Source organism: Lytechinus variegatus, chromosome 1 (genome assembly GCF_018143015.1).
Source record: "Lytechinus variegatus isolate NC3 chromosome 1, Lvar_3.0, whole genome shotgun sequence".
Lineage (NCBI taxonomy): Eukaryota > Metazoa > Echinodermata > Echinoidea > Temnopleuroida > Toxopneustidae > Lytechinus > Lytechinus variegatus.
In genome coordinates this window covers 63,499,876-63,526,383 of record NC_054740.1, presented here as the reverse complement: position 1 = coordinate 63,526,383, position 26,508 = coordinate 63,499,876, and the positions used below count along the sequence as shown (strand labels likewise).

Here is a 26,508-nt window from a genome sequence, read left to right as displayed (position 1 = left end):
TGACAAACATTGTGAATAATATGTTACAAAACAAGATTAAGAATGAAATTTCTTTTTTATTGTTAAAAAAACAACAACCTTAAATCGACATTCAAAGTTGATTGAAATGTCAATTAGGGTCTAACCCTGCATCACCGCTAATCCTTATTTCGTATTATGGTAAACATACCAGCTCCGGAATCCAGTTTAAGTACTTTGAGTAATCCATTCTCCCCACCGCATGCTATATAACCATGCTCCTGGTTCCATGAAACACATCGAAGCTTGATATTATTAGGAATTGCAATCTGTAAAGGAAAAATTCAACAGCATTTGTGTTAGTGCCCTCCATGATTATGAAATCTCAACAGAAAGTATCATAGCCTTATGAAGCCAATGACTAAATGCAGCAGTATGGGGCTGCAAAATGGGGGCTGAAGCCACCCCCCCCCCCAGCTTTGTGGCCCCTGCTTTGGTCTACAACTCCTCCACAAACATAAAAGTATCTTGTTAGGAGGGGAAAAATTAATCAAAGCGATGACAAACTAAACAAAAATAGAGAAAATTCTATGTACCGTGAACAAAGGCCCGCAAGTGCTACTGTTCGTTTGTCAATTAACGTTCCACCAAAGTATATTACAGTAAACAGATTGGACACTTTTAAATTAAAATGCAAAATCTATAGTGTTTCTTTTTTTTGGAGAAAAAAAATATATTCGTAAACTTTTCAATCATGTTTCATTATTTTGAGACTGGATTTGCTTTTGAAAGGGGAATATCATAAATGTTGACTTTTTAATTAAAATGCAAAAACTATGTTTATCTATTTTTTTTTACTTCTTTTTTTAAATATATTTTTAGTTTTTCTTTCTTAAGTTTTTGTATTGTTTATTTTTTCAATTTTTTGGAGTCATTTTTCATTATTTGGAGACTGGATTTGCTTTTGAAAGAAGAATATCTTAAATGCTGATTTTTTAAAATTAAAATGCATGAACTATATGTTGTTTATTTTTTGTTGTAATTTTTTTCACTCTTGTAAAAAATACATGAAAACTCAGAGGAAAGAATATTTCATTTCCAGATCTGGGTCTAAGTCCTGAATTTATGGGGTTTTTTTCATTAATTCTACTATTTTTTTTTTTATTTACTTTTCTTTTTTTTTCATTAGGGGTGCAGGTGGGGGTTGTGATTTAAACTGGAAAATGGGGATGAGATTGGAACAACTTTTTGTTTGTGTCACTTTTGTTTCTCTTGTTTTTAGTGTTTGTTTGGAGCTTAATTTTTATCCTTCTTGATACTTGAAATAAATTGCATACAATGCTAGTTCTTGCTACATACATATTTTTCACTCAGCTGCTCATCCCTCCTAAAAAATGTAAATCAAATGTCCATTGTCTCTAAAATCAAAAGCTACATAGTATAACAAATTGTTGAAACAATAGAATACAAAAGGAATTGGTAAAACAATCAAATACATTAGAAAAAAAGCACACTTGTATTTTTATTTGGTCATACAAAGTACAAAAGGAATAATTTTCATACGTAAAAAAGCAACCCCGTACATACATGTATACAAAATGAGTTACCTTGAAGTTACCTTGATGGCCACATCTCACTGTCTTCACGACGAGGGTGTACAGATGAGTGTGGCAGGGTTAAGGAGGCTCTTAGAGCCCATTTAAAAACCCAATTTTGATAATTGTGTCTTAAATTGCAGGAGTGTTGGTGCCTAAATTGTGGACCTAATTGCGATACCTAAATTACTTCATAATCATATCTTATTACCTTATTACCGGATCTACTGGAAAAATGCAATTAATTATGCAGTCGTGTTTCCAGGTCTATCACTGTTGCTATCTCCATCTAACTATTAAAATAATGTGTGCCTGTGTGCTGTGCCAGAGTTACTATTCCCATGGGTGAGTATATTGCACTGCAGACCAAAACTTGTCTAACTGTGACTGGAATCTGTTCAACGTTGATGCAGTAACTATCTCTGCCGGCAAGGAGTTCCAGTCATTTACAACTCTGGCTCAAAAACAAAGAAGTTAGAGCCTGTCGAAGACTTGGGTTCAAAATGGTCACAAAAATCGGTTCTGTACTCCATTGTCTTTAAGACAATGACCACATATTTGAAAATGCATGACTTAAACTGGAATAACTTAATAATTTCTTGATGAAAATTAGAGTTATTGCCTTGGTATCATTTGAAAGGTCAAGTGATACCAAATTTATTCATACATGGTCGCATGTCATAAGGTGGTCCAATTTCGCGAACAGGGTAAAAATGGTCAAAAATTTTATTTTTTGATATGTTATAGCTATTACCATTCTCTAAATAATGAAAAAGTTTTAAGTCTCGAATACCTTTATTTTTCCTTAAAATGACTAATTAACAGCTAATTATTACATAGACGTCAATGTAAATGTGAATTTTGAAATGTGTTTTTCTCAAATTGGACCTGCTGCACATAAAATGGTGTCAAAAGTTAATGCAACGTTGGATCACCCTAGTATTTTGCAGTTATAATCTTTAAACATCAATAATTAAATAATTAAATCTGTACCAAAAATCACATAATTATCTATTATTGTATGCATATTAATTATACTAATTAATTAACAGTATTTAATTTCACATTTTTGCCCCCCAAATACCTGTCACTGTATTTATATGCTTGGCAAAATGACAATATCATGGGTACAAATGTTTGTTGCAATGATACACAACATTTGTACTAAAAATTAAGATTACAAATTAGATAATTAACCAAATCTCTCCGGTTTACTAATTGATTAGGTTGCAGATCAGAGCTGACATACACATGTATTCCATTGCTGCATATTTTCAAAATTGTCAAATTTTTATGACATTTAGTTGTTCCCTGCTTAAAACGCCCAGAAATATGAAGATAACAGTCATATTACATATTATAGTAAGTTGTTAATTAGGTTTAATTAATATTTTATCATTTACCACATCCACCGGCTCCGCATCCACCGGCTCCGCCACCCCTGTTACTTCAAACTTAATGTGCTATAGTTTTTGTTCCTGATATTGTATTGATCTAATTCATAGTAATATATTTAGCCTATAGTTCTAGCTTCAAAATGAGATCTTACTCAATAAATTTGGTCAAGATACTGTGATGTAGCAACAATTTATCCATGGCACCGTGTGGAAAATTGTTCATACGCCACCCTTTTTGCATACCCAACTTATGAAATGCGACCACATGTGGAATTAAAAAAAAATAAAATTCATTCATTTATTTATTCATTCATTCATTCATTCATGTATTTATTCATTTTACTAGCGCAAATCATACTCTAAACATGTGTTCACTCCTAGCCCTAGGGCAAAAAGTACGGTACATCCTTTATAAAACAAAAGTAAACACATTGATTGAATGAGTGGCCAATCCTGCCTTTAATTTCGTGAAAAAATCCAAAAATCTTGGAAGAATGGTCCTAGGACCTAGGTATATACCGGGTACTATAGGTATCGCTCATCTCGTCAAGAAACAGGCCCTAGATAGCCAGGCCCAGGAGGCTCCTACCTAGAAATTAATAGCCCCAAGCCATGCCAGTTTGAATTTTGTTTGACTCCTGCCATGCCCTGGCCTGGCGCTGGCGCAGCTCCGCTTCCCAGCCGCATAAACGCGCAACGGAACTCGATGGAGTTACTCGGCCTGAAGCGTCGGGGAGTCATGACGACACTCGACAGCTCCTGACCCTAATTCTGTACCGTTTTGACTTTCCAGATGATGGAGAGCGCTAGAGCTCGATCGTGGAAATACTGGTCCAGTGACTGGTCTATATTTTGATGTCTAACGTATAGTCTTACCTTTTTGCTAAGATACACGAACATACTGAAGGTTTTCTGTACTAATTAAGAATCCATCGATTCGGAAAATAAGCCCGGCGAAAAGAAGGGACGACTTCGAAATAAAAATATGCGAAGTTCATGCACTTTGACATTATACGGAAGTAACTCGCAGAATGCATGATGGGATAACAGCCTTTTCACGTTGCGGCGTAATTTTTCTCACGATGTGAGTAGATACTCCGAATAAAAATTGCAATTATGTTAGTTTTAAAGTTATGAGTCACAAAGCAATAACTAATTTTAAGTCTTGTTCTGATTTTCTATCGTATTATTTTTGTTTTAGATCGAGAAAGCTGCAAAATCTGACAAAATGGTGGCCTCAAAGAAGCAGGTAAGTGGAGGATTGTTCTCTGTGTGCATGATGTACGGTACTGTATGCATGCAGTGCAGAACCAGTGCAGCTGAGTGCGTTAGTGGAAATGCAGAGCACGCGAGGTTTCTTTGAGTCAAGTTTGACTTTAGCTTTAGATAGGTGCCGCACTGTGCACGAGCCGCTGGCGGCGAGTGCCCAGTGTGCCATCTGAACTGAAGAAACCGAGCTTGCTCTGCTCTGCATTTACTTTGCATTAGCATGATTAGGGCCTATTTGTTTTGTTATATTTTTATAATTTAAATAGGAACACAGAAACAAATTCTTAAAAAGTTACACTTACAGAACTGTTTTGTTGGACTTCTGTTTGAGCGTGCAATGCCCATGTCAATTTTTGTTGCGCACCTTTAATTGCACTGCCGTGCATGCACAAAAAAGTTGGATATCATGTGACGCGTATTGGCCAATCGCGATGCTTGAAATACTACCTATCTAAGTGTGTACCGTATGCGCGGCCGGCCGTGTCCGATCGAGAGGCATGCACCATTCTCGCCAGTGACTGTAGAAAACACGCGTTGCATGCGACATGTCAATTACACCAGCTCTCGATGCGCCAAAAGCGAGCGATACAGCATTACACAGGTTACAGGCAAAAAAAAAAACATAAAAAAGTGGGGAAATAATTGTTGCTTCATTCATCATCAATCCTCAAAAGTATAGGATGTTTCAGAATCATTTCGGCAAGAAACTACGATCGTTTGATGACCGGATAGACACTGCCCTGGCACATTAACAGTTCCTGCCGGCCATGCCAGGCCAGCTTTGCTGGTGCGGCTAGCTAGCGCTAGCTTAGACAGCTGGCAGCCGTCTGTTTCGAGGAGTTTTTTAACATTTTTTTTTTATTTCTCCTCGTGCACAGACTGCTCGCTATCGTGCAGCCACCATTAGGGGACTTGCAATGCAAAATCCCCCCGTCAGAGCTCTTCAATTTTTGTCTTTAATGAATAAAAAAATTGACAATTATTGCAACTAAAATGCAAATTAATATTCCCTCTTGGTATTAATTGCCAAAAAACGGAGAAAAATCAAGTTGAAAGGAACAAAAACAGTGACTTGACCTCGGCTGTCACGCAAATTCACTTCCCCGTTTTGTCCGATAAAAACATATGGCCATTGAGTCCCCTGGCCCTGTACAGATCGCGCTAGAACTTCGGTCTCTGTATTTGGTGAGTGAGACCGAAGCTTTTGGTCTAGCGCTAGCTGAGCCAGACATGCATGCTATGTTTGGAACTGAATTGTCCGCGGTGCAATGTAGCCTTTCATTTTTACATGATAACATATTCTGATAGTTTTCAAGAAATTTTGATTTTAAAATGAATTGTTCCACATAATTTTCCTGCTAGTTACTTGCTAAGAAATATTCTTAGCATTCATTCTCAATTTTCTTGATATCAAGAAATGAAATTATCAAGAAATCATTCCAAAAATGAATTTTTGATATTAAGAATTAATTTCTTGATATGAGGAATTCATTTTATGATATCAAAAAACGATTTCTTGATATAAAAAATTAAATTCTTGATACCAGAAAACATTGTTTTATATTAAAAACTCATTTCTTGATATCAAGAATTCTTTTTGGATTAAAAATTAGGATGATTTTTTGCAATACATTGATGCTCGAAATCAGAAATGAATTCTTGCTATCAAGAAATGAATTCCTGATATAAAGAATTTAATCCTTTATATCAAGAAATGAATCATTGATATCAAGAAATGAATTCTTGATATCAAGAATTCATTGACATCAAGAATTCATTTCGTGATATCAAAAATCGATTTCTTTATATCAAGAAATGAATTAGCACGTGTCACCTAGCCCTACTTTCATACAACCTAGCCAAGAAATGAATTCTTGATATCAAGAAATGGTTTCATGTGGTTCACAAATTAGAATTCTTGATATCAATAAATAAATTCTTGATATATTGATATAAAAAAAGGATTTCGGGATATCAAGAAATGAAAGTATCAAGAAATATAAAAAAATGAATTCTTGATATCAAGAAATGAATTCTTGATATCAAAAGTTGAATTCTTGATCCCACAAAACATTTATTTTCATATGAAAAACTCATTTCTTGATATTAAGAATTAATTTCTGATTAAAATTCAGAATGATTTTTTGTAATACATTGATGCTCAAAATCAGAAATAAATTCTTGATATAAAGAATTGAATCCTTGATATCAAGAAATGAATCCTTGATATCAAGAATTAAATTCTTGGTATAAAAATGATTTTATGAGGTTAATAAACAAATTCTTGACAATGAATAAATGTTAAAATGGCTTACCATATGCGCTTGCATGATTTTGTGAAAGGAGAAAAGTGAGATCCCGGGATGGGAGCGAGATGTAAAATTAATGTTATTTGTGTGACGGCTAATTGCTTGTTGTCAAAGTTTATTTTTCATTCTTTCATCTAAAACAGACTACATTCTTGTATTGTTTTTCACATGTGTATACAGTTTTTCTGTTGATTGATGTTCTAGGGGGGGGGATGTGGCATGAGACCACATGAAATAATAGGGGGTGTTGCAAGAAATATTTTGCAAATATTCTGTAGCAATTTTACAACTGATGGATCAACGTTAGCTGTAGCAAATCGGATTAAACTTCTTGTTTCAAGGAGCAGATAAGCAATCAATCACTAATTTTCAATTAACTGCAAGACATGATTGATTTAGGGACAAAAAATAGACTCGCAATTGATTGCAAGTTTCTTGCAACACCCCATTAGGGTGAAAGAACTTTGGCCATGTTGGAGTATTTTGAGGAATTGTCATAACTTTGAAATTTTATGGATCTACATGTAGTTGATGAAACTTGGACATCAAAGCAATCAAGTATCCGTGAACATCCTGTGCGAGTTTCAGGTCACATGACTAAGGTCAAAGGTCACTTAGGGTCAATAAACTTTGGTAATGTTAGGAGTAGTTGTGGAATTGTCATTATAACTTAAAAAGTTTATGGATCTAGTTCATTAAACTTGGACATACATGTAAGAGCAGCAATGTATCCCTGAATACCCTGTGCACGTTTCAAGAACATAGCCAAGATCAAAGGTCATTTAAAGGTCCATAAACTCTGGCATGTTGGGAGTATGTGTTGAATTGGCATCATACCTTAAATGGATCTAGCTCTTGAAACATTGACATAAGGGTATTCAAGTATGAATGATTTTTGCTCATGGTCAAAGGTCATTTTGGGTCAAATGATATTTTATCATATTAGTGTTATATCGAATTGCCTAATGCAGGCGAGACTGCCAAAGGCATTCCACTTGTTGTAATTTGTTACCCTGTCCTGATGAAATAATAATAATGATAATGATAATGAATAACTGAATATTTTTTGTACTGCACACATAGCTACCTTGCTAAGTACTCAAGGCGCTCCTTTATTACCTTGGTAAAGCATGGTGCTCACGTTTTGACTCATTTTTATTTGGTTTGTTTTACAGAAAAAACAGATGGAATCCATCAACACCCGATTGCAGCTGGTGATGAAGAGCGGCAAATACAATCTTGGATACAAGCAGACATTGAAGTCACTCCGCAACGGCAAGGCAAAGCTTGTCATCCTTGCCAACAACACAACTCCACTCAGGTAAAGATATCAAGTTTTCATCTTATTGAATGGAATCACTCTTAATCATTTCCCTTCTTGAATAATGCCATTGATATATTAACAGTTGCGCTTCCAATTGAAAAAGGAAAAACACTCAGGCATTTGTCTCCTATTAAAATTTCTCAAAGAGCTTTGTTGAAAAATTTTATTGTGCTTTTATGCCTCTAGCAGTCTCGCTTCTATTAACTAATATTGGTTTAAAAAAAAAACAATCGGCAATCCCTAAAGAAAAAAATAACCATAAATGTTTATCCTGGGTCAGCCACCACTTTGATAGTTCTTTGTGTGTGTCTTTTGCAGAAATGTTTCGGAATATTGCTTTTTAGAAAAGCAGTGTTGATCCATATACAAAATGAAAAATTTCAGTAAGTAATTGGTCCAGAAATATTGTTGGTTTTGAAGTTTTAGAAGTATGTAATGTATTTCTGTATACATATTAAAAAAAGAAAAGATTTATGCATTATTCAAATGATTGCCTAATACTTAATACCATTTATACCATAGGAAAAGCGAGGTTGAATACTACGCCATGTTGGCCAAGACTGGTGTCCATCACTACAGTGGAAACAACATTGAACTGGGAACAGCTTGCGGAAAGTACTTCAGGGTATGCACACTATGCATCACAGATCCTGGTATGTATATCTTTTATGTAAAGAAGTACAAGTGAATCTGCCTTAATCAAATGTCCAGGGGCCATACAAATCTTGTTTGCTCTTGTGAAATTCAAATTGAAAGATGTAAATAATGCATGCCTGCTGTTGCACGTTCTGATCTGAAAATATGTTTATTCATTATCATAGACGTTTTCATAAAAATTAAAATAAAACAAAAAAATTGGATGTTATAATGTTTTATAGAATTATGATAGCAGGTTACTTGGATGTTATAATAAAAAAAAATAAATGCATAACATGCATAATTGCTGTTTAGTCATTTCACCTAGCATTTTCAAAGCATTGATAGGGAATAATGGAATTTAAAAAATTTAAACAATTTCTGCATATAAAACTTGCAATGCCCTATTAGGCTTATAAGTTGAAATTAGGTTGTTTTCAACAGAATATCTTGAAGCAGGTCTGGGAAGAAACTAAAAGTCTACATGTAGTCAACTATGAAGAATTAATATATTGAGGATTCTTTCTGTTTTCTTGCCCTCAGGTGACAGTGACATCATCCGCAGTATGCCATCTGAGCAGACCTCGTAAGGTCGTAGCAGCAAGGGGGTCAGTTCTTGGGGTCAAATAAATCATATTGTCTTGTGCAAATGTAATGCCAAGTCTCCGGCTCATTTGTTGTGTTATTTTTGTCTGATTTAAAAAAAAGAAATCTGTGTGGAAGATCACCCACTGTTAGAAAGGCAGGTGGGTATTTTGTAAAGCTGTTCTTAACTTACAAATGACTTTGCGCATGACCGGTGACCCTTTCTTGATATATCCCTTTCAAAACCTACGTAACTGACCTAGCACCTGAGAACACGTTCCAGTCGTGCGTAATGTTGTGCGTAACATTACAAAAGGTTTTATGAAATGCTAGAGATCACATGAAAGAGATTTTGAAAAGGGTGTGATGGAAGTCAAGAGTGGGAGTAGGTTGAAAGAAGCAGTAAAGGTTGAATAATCTAAGTTGCATCTGGAATAAATGGTGTGGTGTTTGCAAGCAAGGAGAGAGGAAGAATAGAAAATTATGATGCTTGTAGAGGTTGGTTGGAGTAAAGAAATCGTTTTTCTAGTAAAGCAGTGTACCTTCACACTGATCATGATAAATTTGTTTTTTATAAAAGCAGTAGATAGTAGGAAAAAATTCATAGTTCAATCAAAATACGTAACAGAGAGAGATGTGAAGTTGTAAAGCTTTTATTTTGAAGCATCACATGCTAGAAGCCTTGCCATGATGAGCCATGAAATGTGGTTTATTAGCATAAATGCCTCTTGATAGTTTACGTAAAACTTCTCATAGAAGTGATAGAACCATGCAGTTGCGGAGCCAGGATTTTCCAAGAGGGGGCAGGGCATACTTTCCCTTAGAAAATTTGAGAAGCAAGAAAAAAAAAGGTTTTCACTTCAAAATGAAGGTCATTTTTTATCTGCATAAAATTTGGCCAGAAAAAAAAGACAAAGGTCATTTCAATATAGATGAATGACATTCCATTAAAAATGTTTGCTGACTCTCAAAAAGGTAAGGGGGGGGATGGATCCACCACGGAAAGCAGGTAAGATATTTTAAATGTATGGGTTAATTTGTTTTTAATTATCGGAGTACCTGGCATTTTAATTATAATCTTTCATGTTGTGGGGAATGTCTCAAAATACTTGGGTAAAGAGCCTAGCCGCCTTTCCATACAGTAAGAAAATTGTTTTTTGAAAAATGGTTCCCGTGAAAATAAGGCTAGTGACGAATATTTAGCATGTGTTAATACAAACTGAAACATGACTAGAATCATGAATTCAAATTCTACTGAATTCCAGTTTTCACTCAAATTACAGTACGAATTTCACATATGAAAAGCTTGACCCCCAAACATCTGGGGGGGTGAGCTTATGTGACCTTTGAGGCAATTCTGTAGATTATAGGCCTACAATCGACATACACTAATCGCAGTTTGTATTTGCGATGCAGTGATTTGATTGACAAGGAGGCAAAGACACATACCGCCTCCACTCGGATTAGAATTCAAATCACAAGTTTTAGAGTGTGTGAAAGGTCTGATTATTCTAAAGATGAAATTGCAAAATTATTACGATGACTAAAGATTCGGGCGCGAATCCCGAGTTGCGACTTTTACGGGGGGCTGATTAATGCACGCGAAGCGCAAGAGAAAGCAAGAGACGTTTTGTGTCTAGAAGAAAACAAACTAGGCGAATTTTCTAATAAAGTGTGTTGAGAAAGAGAACAGGAGGAAGATCTGAGGACACAGAGAGGAGAGACGTACAATGCAAATATGTACAAGTAATTTTCGCAATAAAATTATCTAATATTTTGTGTCCATTTTATACTGTTATGTATCCTCTTAAATGTCTTGATTGTTGTCTAAAACTTGACCCTCTGAAATTCATGGAAAACCATATCAAATGACTTCAACATTTTCTTGCATTTGTTTAGAATTTTCAACACAAATAACCTTTGCTTACATGTAGAAAACAATACATTTTACGTGTATCACCTATGACCTACTTTCAAGAACTGAACTTGCCATGTCACTTCTCATCATTTTTCATTAAAAGAATTGACCTGTGATATTTGACACATTGTTTTTACTGTATCAATAATTTTCTTGCTTTGATTCTGATAGAATCAAATGTATCAGCTTTTGCTAGTTGTAATCTATTTGAAATTGATACGGGCACGTAGCCAGGGGGAGTAGTCGCCCCCAAAAAAAACGTCCCCAAAAAGAAGGGGGAAAAGAGAGGAGAAAAGGGAAGGGAAGAAAGGTAGCTTCATGTTTTTTCTTTTCTTTTTTTTTCTCAAAAGAGAAGCTCCTTCACTCTTGCTCTAAATTTATATATGGAATTTTGCTTCCACGCTGTGCGTGGTTAAATTATTGAAGTTCTCCATTGTTTCCCCCCACCCTTTCTCTAACCCTGTTTTTCCACCTCGGCTATATGTGTTTCTTGCCAGTTAAAGTTGTATGCGTATGCAAATAAGTTGTATGCAAATGTATACGTCAGGGCATGGAATTAAAGCACCCGGATCCGTGCCTGAAGATTCACGTATGAAAAGGCCCTAGGGCAAACCATGAAGTCTTCTTTTGCTTCCTGTTTTTATCAAAATATACTCTTCATAAATACTTGCAACATACTTCCAGTCCTTACTCTCCTATTTTCTCTCTCTCCCGCTCCACTCTTGCTCTCTCCTGCCCCTCTATTTGGTTCTTTTCTTCCCTCTTTATCTTCCCTCCCTAATACCTCCACCCCCTCCCTTTAAATCACTGCAGACAAATGTTTTCCATAAGGTGATTTAAACAAGACTGGTGCATACTAAATACAAGAAGCTTTCAAAAAATTATATATGGAATACATTTATTAATAATGCATCACGATCCATTGCACTGTTCATTGTTGGGAAGGTATTCTGAAAAATAAACATGATAATGCTCAATCAAAAAAATGAAATAGCCAATGAGAAATCACTGCTGGCAACACGTGGAATTTAGTTGTTTTCTTCTAACACTATACCTATTCTAAGATCTTTTGCAACATTTCATGAATGTTTGTTTATGACTATGAACAACTATTATAATACTAGTATTCAATTTGGAATAATCTAACGAATCTGGTGATTTTCAAAAGCAGTATATGACAATATATAAACAAATCAGTGTATGTAATTTATGTGGAATTCACATAGATTCTCATTTCTTGATCATTGAATATGTGACTCATAAAAAAAAATCACTATTCTAAGAAGCATGAATACATATGAATGTCAGTTTAGTGAGGACATGACTTCATTGTTTCCTGCATGGCAGAGTTGTTAAATTATTGCCATTGCAAACACATTTTCAGCATTTCACACTTTTTGTCTTCATCAGCTACAATTTCTTAAACTTAGGTCAAGTATTTTGTTTTCTAATCAGGGATAAGAGTTTACTTTTTGCAAAGTTAGTTGCAACAAGTTCAAAATAACTTTGAGGGGCAATTATTCAAGTAAAAATTAAAAAAGAATATCAAAGGAGAAAGGGTATTTTCTTACAACAGACCTATTCTAGATAGTATTGTGATAGATGAAACTTCTAATACACTGTTTGCACTTTCCCCCTTGTTAATCATGAGCCATTATGAAATACTTTATCAAACTCTATTCCTGAAATAAAATAAAAAACATTCCCCACATAAAAGATATGATACAATATCTTATCTTGCATTAAGCCACGTGCACACTGCGATGCAATTGCACTAAGATCCCGTGGCAACAATTTGCCAGTCCCATCTCGGTACAATCGCATCGGAGACCTGCGCACACTTTGCAACAGCTCTGCAGCGTACTACATCTCATGGCACCTCTTCTTTAGAACATGACATCCTCTAGACAAATCTGATCGGCTCAAATTGCAGAAAGATTTGACTGGTCAAATGTCTGCGATTTGGTCTGCTGTCCTACTCCAACAAAGCAGGTCCCAGTAGCAGGTGTTGTAGGGTCACGCACACTCTGTTATCTTGCTGCAATCGCATGGTGTGCACTGGGCTTTAGACTTTACATAGGCTAACTCACTTCAGCAACAAATATATCAAACTAAAGCCTCGGTGTTAAAAATGAATTCATATTTTTCTGATCTTACAAGTCTAATGACCATGGTGCTAAGTCAATTTTTAATATGTTGATTCTTTATGAAAATGTTAATTTTTACGCCCTCTCTTGGTAATGTTCATATTTTTTGTTATAAAAGCACTCTTTGAGTATATACTAGCACATCACACATTCAGTAATTCAATACACTTGTGACCTTTCTGCTTGTGAAAGCTCCTAATGGAAACTGTAACACAATATTCATGAAAAAAATATATATCATGCCTTTCATTAATTATCTTGGCAGACAATGATTTTAAGTTGTTCTTGGTTTATAACAAATATACAACATGATATAAGCACCAAAGTATAATCAACTGCATTGACATGATAAAGACTTTAGATATAAACCTGGTATCCTTCCACAAATACATGTGTGTGTAGCTTGGAGTACAGTTACAAAAGAGAATGAATATACATATATTCATCAAATATAATTAAATACATTTAAAATGTGTTCTCTGAGTGTTTACACCACAGAGCTCATCAGGGTTTGGCACACAACACGTTTCAGCAATATCTTGATGTATTCTAAAACAAGGGACAAAAAATTGTCGAGGAACCAAGTTGTGCAATAATTCAGGAACTGCTGCACAATAAGAAGATATCAAAATACTTTGCCTTCAAAACTTCAATGAATAGTCAATAGTGGGTCCATAATTAACTTCATCTCACAATACTGTCAAAAAATAGTGGTTTAAATGGGTTTCAGTCAAAAAACAGCCTGAAACAGACATTATCCCTGTTAACCCAATCCAACTCAACAAGTCACCCCCCCCCCCTCTAAAAGATCTTTCTCAACATGGACCTCCAATAATTGAAAGAAACTTCCCATGAATACCCTATCCTCAAATCCCAACACCCACACTATTGAAAGATGTTCTTACGAAAACAAAAGATTGCATAAAAACAAGGCACACAAGATGGAGATAACTAGAAGACACTAACAGTACTAGACTTTGTATTGAAATAAAACTGAATTTGTATTGCATGATTGACTTAATGCATAAAACAGTACCGCAGTGTGATGTCATCAATCTCACTTTGGCATTTCATCATTTTATCCCAAATTTTTAGAGCGGATGATGAAAAACCCCCACAACCAAAATTTGGTGAGAATCGGCCCATGGGGCAACAAGATATGACCTCATGAATACATAATTAGCCCATGTATTATTGGCCTGGTTCCAAAAGTTAGGAACCAGGCCAATAATACATTGACTTCAATGGGGCTAATAATGTATTCATGAGGTCATAACTCGGGTGGGGGGCCCATTGACCGGTTCTCACCAAATTTTGGACGTGGGTTTTTTTCATCATGCGCTATAAAATATGGTATCAAAAACGCTGGAATGCCAAAAAAGTTGTTTGTGACACCATCACTTCAGTACTCTATAACATACCGGTATGTGTCCAGCCACCCCAAAACCAACATTAGCTGAAATATCAATTTGACTTAAAATAGTAAATATTATAAAAAACAGAGAAAAAAAATCTTCATTCTGTCAAGATTTGAAGTTGTAATGTTTAATAAAGGAAAAAAACACACAGGTGTTTCTGACACCAATTTCTTTCTGTACTTGAAAATTTCTCAAAATTTATTTTGAGTAACGTGTGGTTTCGGGGAAGCAGGTCACATATTCTCGAATTACAACCAAGAGTAAAATAAGAATGACAAAAAAAGTACATAAGCTTCACTAGATGATTATGATAATCTTTTATCACCATTGAGAATAAAAAGATGGCATTTATCAATCATTTCATATCTTTACCACAAACTATCTCATCTCTTATAATGAGAATCCTTGTAAGTGGAAAATATATTTGCACGAGTTCAAACTCGCAAAGACAATTGCACTACTAATTTAAAAAAAAAAATCATCTTTGATCTACGCTTGGCGCCCTCTGATGTTGGTTGTGAGAAGTACTGAAGGTTACTGCATCGTCCATGTCTTGTCATCTGTACACCTATCCCTGAAAGTTCATCCTTTGGGTGGCAGTAACGCATGGGATATCTTCTCATAGACAACGAATGTTATACAGCATGCCGGTGTGACTCTCAAGAGGTTTGGTACCAATCCCTTATAAAAGCCCTTCCATCCTTCACCCCTGTGATAAAGAAAGAGAGAGAGGGGGGAATTAAAAAAAAAAGAATGAAAGGAAGAAATATAAGCACAAAACAATAGTTAAGCTGACAGGAATTCAACCATCTGACTAAAGGAGCAACTCTGTGGAATGTGTTTCTTAGTTAATGAAGAAAATGTGTCATTGTTTTATGTGATAATATATAATTTACTTGATCTTGAAGCATCAATACTCCAGATATTGGGGCTGTGTGACTCCAATTCCATTAGCATCATGTAGAGTACACAGAAAATCTCCCAAATGAAGAAAAAAAAATGCAAAATTTTGTAAGTGGATGACAAAATTGCACTTTCAAGATTGCAAAGTCAATAGTACCCTCTGCGGCACCCAGTAGTGCATGCTACAGTAGTCTCCTTTGTGTGAGACACTGTATACATATACAGTTGAGGCCAAAAGTTTACATACACCCATGGAATTCATTAAAAATTTGTTCGCTTACCAAACATTGTAAAATTTACTATATCTTCAGAAATATAAATAATACATGACTAATTTGTAATCAAGCAAAAGAGCGTATTCAGCTCGTTCACATAATTGAGATGTCGTTGGAATTAATGTATATTTCAGATGGAATTTCATTGAAGCAAAAAAAGTAATATTGGTGATAAATGTATTCTATTGTTATTATATTTTTTAACATCGTTTCATAGAAATATACAAATGTCAAATCTATGATTTATATAACATTTTCTATCATAATATGTCACAACTGAACAAAAAAGTGTAATCTGAAATGTTTGTGTTGAGAAGTAACTAGCACAAATATGAAATGTTTCTGTCAAGTTTTTATTTTTAATTTGTCTAAAATATGAAGATTTTTTGGGGAAAAAATGACACCTAAATATTTTTCAGCTCCTGATGACAAAGCAATGAGATGAAGAGCCATGACATACTCATTTGTTTGATATCAAATTCATCATAATAGCACAAATATTTTATAAGATACAGTAAATTTTATGATGTTTGGCAAGTGTCCTCTTTTCTTTGAATTTCCTGGGTGTATGTAAACTTCTGGCCTCAACTGTAAGTGAGATGGTGAGAACATGCTTATCTTATTGTAGAAGGTTTCGCGGTATACCATGTATCTTTCTTGGACAATTGTCGGTCCTGAACAGGACCACCCAAACTTGATGTTTCAACAAGTGTGTTCTTGTCATCGTACGGAGTATTTTTACATGTTGCTTAGAGCATTAAAAAAAAAATCGTTTTTGAATGTTTTTGTTGTTGGAAATATGAAAATCCATTATATTTCATTGAAGACAACAAGACAAACTTGAGTCTGGGTGGTCCTTTTCAGGACCAACAATTGCCCACGAAAGATACATGGTGTACCGTGAAACCTACTACACTATTCTCCTTTGCCATGGAAACCTTCAGAAATTAAATGCTAATCCTACTTTCCTAATTGAAATCATTTATAAATGCTTATAATATAGTTGTTGGAAATCCATTATATTTCACTGTGTTTTATGTATATGTTCAAATTTCCAACATCCATCTATCTATCTATCTACCTATGCTGTCAGAATATAAACAGATTTTTGTTTACATCACTCAGCCCTCACCCCCCTTCCCCAAAAAAGTATTCTGCTTAGACTGACCAAATCAAAGCACAGGACTATAACACCAAATGGTTGGGCTAGTGTGATTTAGATAAAAAAAAAATTTGTAAACTCACATTAGGTGCTGGAGCAAAGGAAGGCAATCTGAATTATGCTTCAACCACCAATAACAACGTTGAATTTGACTATATAATGCATTGTTATATTGCATTATTAATTCAAAGAGTTAACACAGATCAAGAAGAATAGACCAGTTCGTAGTAACTTCATGGAAAATTTTGGTCAAATGACCTTTCATTTCTTTCATTATGATAGGCAGATTTCAAAGCAAGATATTACTTGTAAGTATGCCTTACATAGCAGGATGAAGAAATTGAATAGACCAGGTGACTAGAATAGCACACCAATGAACACTTTATGAAGGCATTTGTTACATTCCGACTTTGAATGCACATCATAGCATGTTGCACAATGTACTTGGCAATCTGTGAAATACCAGTCGTTCGTGGACGCATTGTTGTTTTTTGTGGATGTAAATGAAAACCACAATTCAAAAGAATATATGAATAATCAAGACATCAAAGTTGGTGCTTATCTCATTAGATTTTAAACCACCATGTCACTTTAGTACAAATGACCAACCTCTGATCTTGCGTAGAATCTTTTGACCATGCGCAGAAAGGAACTACGTAATGGCTTATTACACAATACTTACCTGTAGGTTACACTTATTGTATTCTTGACTCCTTGGTACTGCGCGTGTTGATCTTGTAACCTGGACCGTACTACTTGGTAAGGGTATGTGGTTACTACAGCAAACATCTTTGATAACGCTGCAAAGGTGATGTATTCTAAGGCACCCTGGGATAGACAGAAATATGGAGGTTTGATTTTTATTCCAAAATAATTTCAAAATTTCCCTTCATTGATTTGTAATAATTGATCGTTGGAAAAAAAACATAATAAAAATGTGTGGGGTTGATAGATCTTAGAAAACTAGTAAAATAATGTTCATTTACATATCTATTAATATCACTATTATTATTATAATAATAATAGTGATATAATATAATAATAGTAAATATACAATTTATACTGGTCTGATGAAGTCTTGGATTAAAATTGTTAAAATATAAAGAAGCACCATGTAAAATAGAAAGCTTACCAGTTGTCCCGTTGATGGTAGACCCATGTAGCTATTGTACGACTTCTTTAGCTCTTCATAAGCCATGAACTGCAATGCACCATGGGATACACCAAACAGTCCTGGCACAAGACCCTACAGAATAAATTGAGATTTATATTTTTGAATTTATGATTGCTTTAATGTTTGTTGATCATCATTCTAAAACCTGTAAATACATAATGATGAGATCGGGGGAGGTATTGTGGGGGTTGGCTAGAGGTGACCAAATCACATGTATGACCATTGTATTTTGCCGATTCTACATATCTTCAGTTTATTTTTACCGTTAGTATTCTGACCTGGATGGAGTTGGGGAGGTTTGGGGAGGAAGACCTGTGGGTTATGGCTATTAAGTTAGCCTTTTCCATACCCAGGCAGCCTCTCCAACTCTCATCCAGGTCTTATTTTCTCTATTATGTATCATCATATCCGATTTGTTTGTATTCTCTCTGTTTTTAAAATGCCAAATAAAATAATAATAACCAAAGGAACATGTTATCAGCATTATAGCTGATTATATTATTATTATAGGCACCTGTAATTGCAGTGAAAAAAATGATTTCATGAGCAAATCTTTCAAATCAAGGTTAATTGTCCCCTTATCAAGGGAGATCTAAATTTTTCTTAATTTACATAGATTTAACTCTGTGAAATGATAAAATATAACCTGAAAAAGACAGGACATTTGGCTGGATGGTCATGAATGTTGAGTCAATTTTTCAGCAATTACACCTTTTCTACCAAAATCCTTTGGCACATATTTTGCATTCATACACAGAAACACTCGGTTGGTAATTTAATTGGAATCTGTTCAAAATTAATTTTTAAAAAATGCTGAAGTGTCCAATCTCAACCCTGTAGTGTCTTTGGCCATATTGAGTAGTCATACATGTGCATGTAGATTAAGTATTATGACTAGTTATGGTTTTTGTATGACGACAGCTTATCAAATAACAAGGATTCGCACCTTTTAAAACAGATGATACACATCCCTTGTTAAAGTATTAAAACCCACACTAGTTTGAAATAGCTACACACCCTTGTTGTATATTTGTATACTACAACGGAGCATCGACCTCTTTCATAGTAACAGATAGAATAATGAATTGTCAAGAACAATTTTAAGCTACTAAAATTATTAAATTGGTTATAGAATTCATGCACTTGTTTTCAGGACCCTGGACTTGAATCACCTTATAGAGTCCCCGAAGTCCTTCGTATCTATGGATTTTGATCAAGGCATCCCACATCCCTCGATATCTCCTCCCTGAATGTCCAGCATCGGTCTTCTTGTCAATGCCATCGTACTGAAGACAGAGTCGTGTTTTCACCACCCATATAGGATTGGTTATGAAGAGAGTTAACACACCTGCGGGAAATATGGATATCATGAAACGGGCTAGTGAAAACACAGTGAATTATACTATTATACTGTCTGACTGAAGAAAGACTCTTGTTCTCACCACCCAAATAGGATTGTTTATGACGAGAGGTAATACACCCGCTTTTTATGAACCATCCTACCAAATTGGTACCTACACTGCACTACGTGTGACAGGGCCATTATGTGCCTCACTCAAAAAAAAAAATTAAAAAAGGAAGACTTCATAGTTAGTTTCATCTTCTCTGCTTCTCATTTCTAAGAAAATTGAATACTGGATAAAAGTATGATCAAGCAAACAACATTACATCCAGTAATAATTGAGGCTTACGCAATAATGAAAGTGACTTGTGAGTACACGAATTGAGTGTGTTTAAATTAATTTTGAATCTTTTATCATCTTGATATTACAGTAGAAGCAGAAAACAAGAAAATGAATATCAATTAAAAAGGATTAATTGAAATTATTATCAAGCATGCATCCTTATAGGAATGACATACCTTTAAAAAAAAAATTGAATTAAAATATCCTACCCAAACATACTGGTAATATAGGATTTCAATTATCATTCTTGCCTGGGAAGATTATGAATAAATTCTATAAGACATCTAGGAGATGTAGCTTACTTAATTTACATGTGGATATTATATTATATTATTATTCTCCTATTTCATAGAATAATTGTACCTTTTTTCCAGTAATCCACAATAACAAAAAAAAATTAGCCAAAGAATATAACAAATATTTTTTTGGAGTGAAAATGAGGAGATAGGTATTTAAAAGGAAAACTTACCCGATTGTGCAGCGGCCAACATGTGATGTCCAGGACCAAGCGGTGTCGAGGTATCTCCCTGCATGTATGTCTTTATTGCATTGTAACTGTAAACAAAACACAGAAATAATTCCAACTTAGATCTACATGTACAAGCACCGATAACGAAACACCATTAAGACTAGTCATGGATATAATATTAAGAGGAAGTTCACCCTGATGATACATTAAAAAAAAAATTATTGGAGAAAAATATTGGTGAAACTTTGATGAAAATCTGTGACAGAATAAGGGAGTTATGAATTATTAATAACATTAGAATTATTAATTTGGGATGTCACAGACACACAGCTGCACTCCAAATGAAGTGTGAGAGGAGGTCCCCAATATGCAACTTTGTAATGTTTGTGAGGTGTATACATCATCAGATACATCATTTCATATCCAATTCTAATTTCATGTTCTAATTAAAGATTGGAATGATGGAATTTATTGTACATGAAATATGGGGAGCTGCTCACAAATGACACCAATAAGCTACCCCCAAAAAAAAATATTCAAACAGTCTTATTTTCCATACATTTTCATCAAACCTCACCCCTATTTTTCTCTACTTTCCTACTATTATCATCATGGTAAATTTCCCCTTTACCAGACCTGCCAACCTCTGGGAATGAAAAAATGTATTCTGTGATTAAAAAAAACTGTATTCCCCTTCCCCCCCCCCAAAATGGATTTCATAATAAAATGCGTGGCGTGCGATTATCGCGGCATTCAAGCTACATGCCAGTTAAAATGCACACTGCTCTTGCAGAGGAAAAAAAACAAAACATTGAAACATGTGCATATCTCACCCCAGTTTTAACAAAATGATTTTGAAAAAAAAAGGTACCTGTAATTACATTAATCCAATAAACATATTTGTGAAAGTTTTATGACATAGAGACATATAGGGATGATTTTTCTAAATTATTACTTTAAAAAAAAAAAACGTACTGCCGTATTTTTGGTTGCAAAAAACGTACTAAATACACCAAAAACGTAGTGGTTGGCAGCTCTACTTTACAGCTCCTGTACACTCAACTGCTAATTTTAACAGAAAATGTTTCAACGCATATTAACAGTGTATCATTTGAACTTGAATCAATTACACGGAACTCACAAAAAGAAGTAGAATCCCCATGATGCTCCTGCACCCCACACGTTAGGTGTGACCCCCTGGTAGAGGCCTAGGTAGCCCCTCTGCTTGACAATGCTCCGGAAGGCATGGACCAGTCCATTGTACGTGGGCCGTGCTTGATTTCCATCACTCACTGTAATAAATGACATAAAAACATTAATCATTGGCATATTTCAGACCATATTTCCTTTACTTGACTGCTAAAGAAAATCACAGTTTTAACAATCACTACAGATAATTATACATTCTGAAATGAACATCCACACCTTACTTACTAACACTCTGACATGTTTAGGTGTTCAGGGCAAGGCCCTACAATAAGTAGCTGAAATCTTATCTCTCATACCATTCACAGCCAGTCCTCCTAAATGGTGTTACCTCTTCATCTAGACTATTGGTCTGTGGCATCCCCCAGGGCTCTGTTGGAGGGCCCACTTTGTTTCCATTTATTTGACAGGGTTTCAAGATATTTTTAAATGTCACTCTGTTCACTATCATTTATATGCAGATAATATTCAGATTTTTGTATCATTTTTACCCAATTGAACTAGTGCCACACAAGCCCTGTTTAATCTTGAAAGCATGCAGTTATTGTACCTTGAAACCTGACTTTAATGAGATCTAGCGGATGAAGGACCATGGTAGAGAGAACGCCACCGCTAATGCCCGCCACAAGATGCTCATACTTCAACTGAGAGAAGAGTGAGGATGCCTGCTTCTGGATGTTCTCTGATGCTGCCGCCGCCATTGTTTATCTGGTGTCTCTCGGATCAATCGTCAACTCCATAAGATTGCCTGAGTGAGATGATGTAAAAGACAATCATTATGAATAGCAACACAGAATGAAATCAACAGTTGTTTTTCTCTTATTTTCTTCTTTGGTTTCTTTTGATTTTATGCCTTTCGCTCATCTTTTATTTTATGTTTTCCTTTTTTTCTTTTCTCATGTTTGTCTCTTTTATTTCCCCCTTATTTTTAACCCAATATTGCAACTAACATATCGAGCCTCATAGTGGATTTATTTTTCTGACTAAACATAAACAAAATTAAAGCATTGAACACATTGACGATGAAAATTTGTCAGAATTAATTCTGGTTAGGCAGAGGTCAGTAGCTACTTTTCCTCACCTTGCTAAATCATGTCTTAATTAAATAAATATACCCAGGGGCCACTTCTAAAAAAAAAAACAAGTAAAATGGATCTCTTTTACAAGATAGGGCATGTTACGTACTTTAAAGTAATAAAGGTGTCAAAAACACTAAAAGAATGAAAAAAAGTATGTATTTTGAAAGGAAAACTAAAGTAATAAAGGTTAAAGGTGTCAAAAACACTAGAAGAATGAAACTAGCACATCAATGATGTGGAGCTCATCCGGCATCTCGCAACAAAATTTAACACAATTTTAATTTCAGCCCAGTTGACACTGTAGTGAATTACATAGGTGACATAAATTGAGGATATAGAATTGAAATTGATGAAGAAATGACATAGAAGCATTTTTTTTGGTCATCTATGAATAAATTTCATATAAATTAAGTATTAATAATTATCTAGTCAAAGTTTCTTAACGCTGTGTAGAACCTTGGTGAACCTAATGTAGCTCTCAGATGGAACAAAAATAACCAAAATCAATCAACAAATAATTAAGTAATTTTTGTGAGTTTTGAAAATATATGAATAAACTAGCATATTTCAAAATTCCATGTTGAAATTTTGTATCACCACCTCGAGCTAACATATAAGGTAAACAAAATTGAAATTGATCAACAAACGAAAGAAGAAAAAACATTTTTTGTGATTTATGAATAAATTTTGCGTAAATTAGAATAATTTTCCCGACAAAATTTCAAAATTTTGTGTACATGTTTGGTGAACCTCATGCAGCTCTACCAGATGGAAGAAAAAAAATCAAAATCTGTCAACAAATAAAGAATAAAAGGCATTTTCTGTGATTTATGAATACATTTCACATAAATTAGCATACTCCATTTTCTACTGAAAATTTCAAAAATTCTGTGTAGAAGTTTGGTGGGCCTCATGAAGTTCTACCAGATGGAAGAAAAAAATATCAAAATCAGTTAACAAATAAAGAAGAGGCATTTTCTGTGATTTCTGAATAAATTTTGCATGAATTAGCATAAGTAATTTTCTACTGAAAATTTCAAAATTCTGTGTAGAAGTTTGGTGAACCTCAAAGTTCTACAAGATGGAAGAAGAAAAAAAAGTAAAAATCAGTCAACAATTAAAGAAGAAAAAGCATTTTATGTGAATTTCTAAAAATATTTATAAATTAATTTTGCATAAATTAGCAAAAAAATTGTTCTAGTCAAAATTTCAAAATTCTGTGTAGAAGTTTGGTGAACCTCATGAAGCTCTACCAGATGGAAGCAAAAAAATTCAAAATCGGTCAACAAATAAAGAAGCATTTTTTGTGAATTTTGAAAAATGCACATGAATTAGCATATTCTTATTCTGAACTGCTGTCATATTCATAAATCGGAAATTAATGCCTAACTTTGTTTAAAAAAAAAGTATTTCTATCGTCAGGTTCATTAATCAGAAAAGAATAAACGGCTTCTTCATGTTCTTCATCAAGAGTCCCATAACAGAAATTGATTTTTTTTCCCGAAATAACCGACTTTGTTCTTTATTTTTTCTATTTCATACATTATTGATACACAACAAAATTGCGAATTTGCCAAGACTCCCTAACCAGAATACATTACCAGCAAAGTTTCGTCCAAACCTGAAAGGTCAGTCAGTGGTCCAAACGGGGTTGATAACCCTCCATATTTTCATAAGATCTTTTTTCTTTTTGAACTGAACACTATAAACGTAATCGAGACAAATGGATGAGCTTCACCAGGGTGATCAGACATCCCGTTTTTCCTGAGATCGTCCATATTTTGCTCCTTTGTCCCGGCGTCCCGACAAACCCTTCCCAGGACACCTATTCTTCCAGTATTTTAGAATTTTGAACAAAATATAGTTAAAACATTTGAAAGTGACAAATTTTCATCAAATAACAAACAGATGACAAATCAGAAACAGCAAATAAAAATCAATAGATGTAAACTTTCACAATTTCTGCAGTGATTTCCTTACTAACCCAATACATTGCAAACTAACTGGCTTCCTTCCTGTTTGTGGCAGGCCACTAGCTAGGCATGTAGGATCGGAGCAGATTCTCATTGGTGCAAACTGTCTATGTCACATGAGATAAACAGTTTTTCCACCAAAATAATCACAAAATTGGCGGGATATCTTTATAATTATATTATGAATTCTCCGAGTACTGATTTGGTGATGTAAATCGGAGTAACACGTTATTGACTTTTCATAACTAGATCTAGTTGTTGAGTCTTGTGACTGATGCGAACTAAAACTGGGAAGGAAGAGATGCCTGTGTATGATGCCGCAATGTTTCATCTAATTTTAAGTTTGACCATGTTTCAATACTAAATTTTATTCGTTTCTAAAACAAATTTTATTCGTTTCTAAAACATTTGTTTTTTTATTTCTAATATATATTTAAAAAATACATCACTATGATCTTTGTTAGATTGGATTTTTTTTCCCTTGAAGTTTGAACTTTTTTCTTTTCCAAATCCTTTCTTCGTCCTTCCATCCTTCCTGTTTGCCCTTTTCTGTTCCATCTATCTTTATTTCCTATTTTTCATTCCTGATCCTTTCTCTCTCTGTTGATTTTTCTTTATTTCCTTTGTCTTATATTCTTTCCTTCTTTTCTTAAATTTCCTTTTTTTTAATTTCCTTCATTTTTTCTTTGCTTGATCTTTTTTTGGCTTCATTCTCCCTTCCTCTCCCTTTTCTTTTCCTTCTTTCTCTCATTCAATCATTTTTTTTCATTCTCTCTTCCCTTAATTCTTTCCTCACTCTCTTTCATCCTTTCTTTCATTCTTTATATTAGTTTTTTTCATTCCCCTTATTTTTTCTTTCCCTCCCTCCCTTCCTTCCAGTTTATCCCAGTCTTAGTTTCTTTCTTTCAAAGAATGAAGGAAACATTTCCTTCATTCTCATTCTTTCCTCCTTTTTCTTACTTTCCTTTCTCCTTTCTCTTCCTATTTTTTTCTTTCACACATTTCTTTTTCTTTCTTTATTCATTTCAAAGAAGGATGGAAACTTTTTTCTCCTTTATTCATTCTTTCTTTCATCCTTCTTTTATTCTAACATTCTTTATTTTTTCCCCCTTCATTCTTTTCTTTCTTCTCAATTCATCTCTTTTCTTTTGTCTTTTCGTTCTCTCCTTCATTCTTTTGTTCACCCTCCCAATTCTTTATATCTTTTCACAAGTCTAACACTGCGTAGCCTTAATTTCTTTGTTGATCTTTTTTTTATTAAGACCTGGCTTGGTCGATCCGCTCATGCAGCATACTTTGTTGATTGTCCCGTATTTCATTTTGTAAATCTGGTCACCCTGAGCTTCACCTAGAGATATTGTTGAGTTTTTATTCATTATTTAAAATGATATCGATGAGTTTAGATGGCCTTTCCATCAAAAAATAGTTTGCATATTTGCAATGCTTTGGGCAAGGGATGGGGGGAAAAAAGGGCAATGTATATTTTCACAATTGGACCATATGCTGCCAAGAAAAAGGTTAGATGAGAAAACTTGAGGACGAGTGCCACTAATTAAAATCCACACACAAAAAAATAATCTGTCTCCATCACTTTCCAGACCCCCTCATTTACTTGTTCAACCCAACACCAGCGCACCACGGCGTCCATTCTCTCCTATCATCTTACTCTTATACATAGACCTACTGTTTAGACTTAGGCTTAGCAGCAGAGCCAGGCAGAGCGAGCCTGACTCCTGAGTGAGGCGCCGAGGCAGAAGGAAGAATAGAGACAGCCAATAACTTACACAAATATTAATATGTGGGACAAAATTGTATTACGTAAATGAAAAAAAATAAAAATCACGCGTTACATTCATTCCTTCAGGCGATTTAGTCAACGTTAAGACAGTTTAAAAAAGGGACTTAATTCTTTTTACTTACCAAAACCTTAGTTGTTCTACAACTTACAGTACAACTGAAGTCTAGCGTTAAATTAAGAATTGTATTTGCTGTGCATGCCAGATTACCGCCCACTTGGCTGGTCTGT

The 26,508-nt window shown here is 34.6% G+C and overlaps 3 protein-coding genes across 4 annotated transcripts in view; 1 reads left to right on the top strand and 2 right to left on the bottom strand.

The window, feature by feature from the left end:
• The window catches only part of LOC121419532 (WD repeat-containing protein 35-like), a 36,187-nt gene extending 32,241 nt beyond the window's left edge, over positions 1–3,946 (bottom strand). For both annotated transcript variants that reach the window (XM_041613990.1, XM_041613997.1), the window contains exons 1-2: positions 3,827–3,946; positions 170–287 (exon numbers count right to left, since the gene is read on the bottom strand). In XM_041613990.1, the coding sequence (XP_041469924.1) occupies positions 170–287; positions 3,827–3,850 (142 nt within the window). In that variant the 5' untranslated portion in view covers positions 3,851–3,946. The remainder of the gene's footprint in view (positions 1–169; positions 288–3,826) is intronic.
• Positions 3,947–3,973: 27 nt separating this feature from the next.
• On the top strand, positions 3,974–9,143 carry LOC121419549 (60S ribosomal protein L30-like). The gene is made up of 5 exons (XM_041614008.1): positions 3,974–4,034; positions 4,152–4,199; positions 7,704–7,849; positions 8,375–8,505; positions 9,032–9,143. Exons 2-5 carry the CDS (start codon positions 4,179–4,181, stop codon positions 9,076–9,078), a joined length of 345 nt encoding a protein of 114 aa, XP_041469942.1. The 5' UTR covers positions 3,974–4,034; positions 4,152–4,178; the 3' UTR covers positions 9,079–9,143.
• A 5,337-nt stretch (positions 9,144–14,480) lies between these two features.
• On the bottom strand, positions 14,481–26,508 carry LOC121419521 (mitochondrial folate transporter/carrier-like). The gene is made up of 8 exons (XM_041613979.1): positions 26,403–26,508; positions 21,981–22,178; positions 21,366–21,516; positions 20,225–20,310; positions 19,243–19,418; positions 18,029–18,142; positions 17,579–17,724; positions 14,481–15,265 (listed from the first exon to the last, which is right to left on the bottom strand). The coding sequence occupies exons 2-8, from the start codon at positions 22,129–22,131 to the stop codon at positions 15,139–15,141; spliced, it is 951 nt and encodes a 316-aa protein (XP_041469913.1). The 5' UTR covers positions 22,132–22,178; positions 26,403–26,508; the 3' UTR covers positions 14,481–15,138.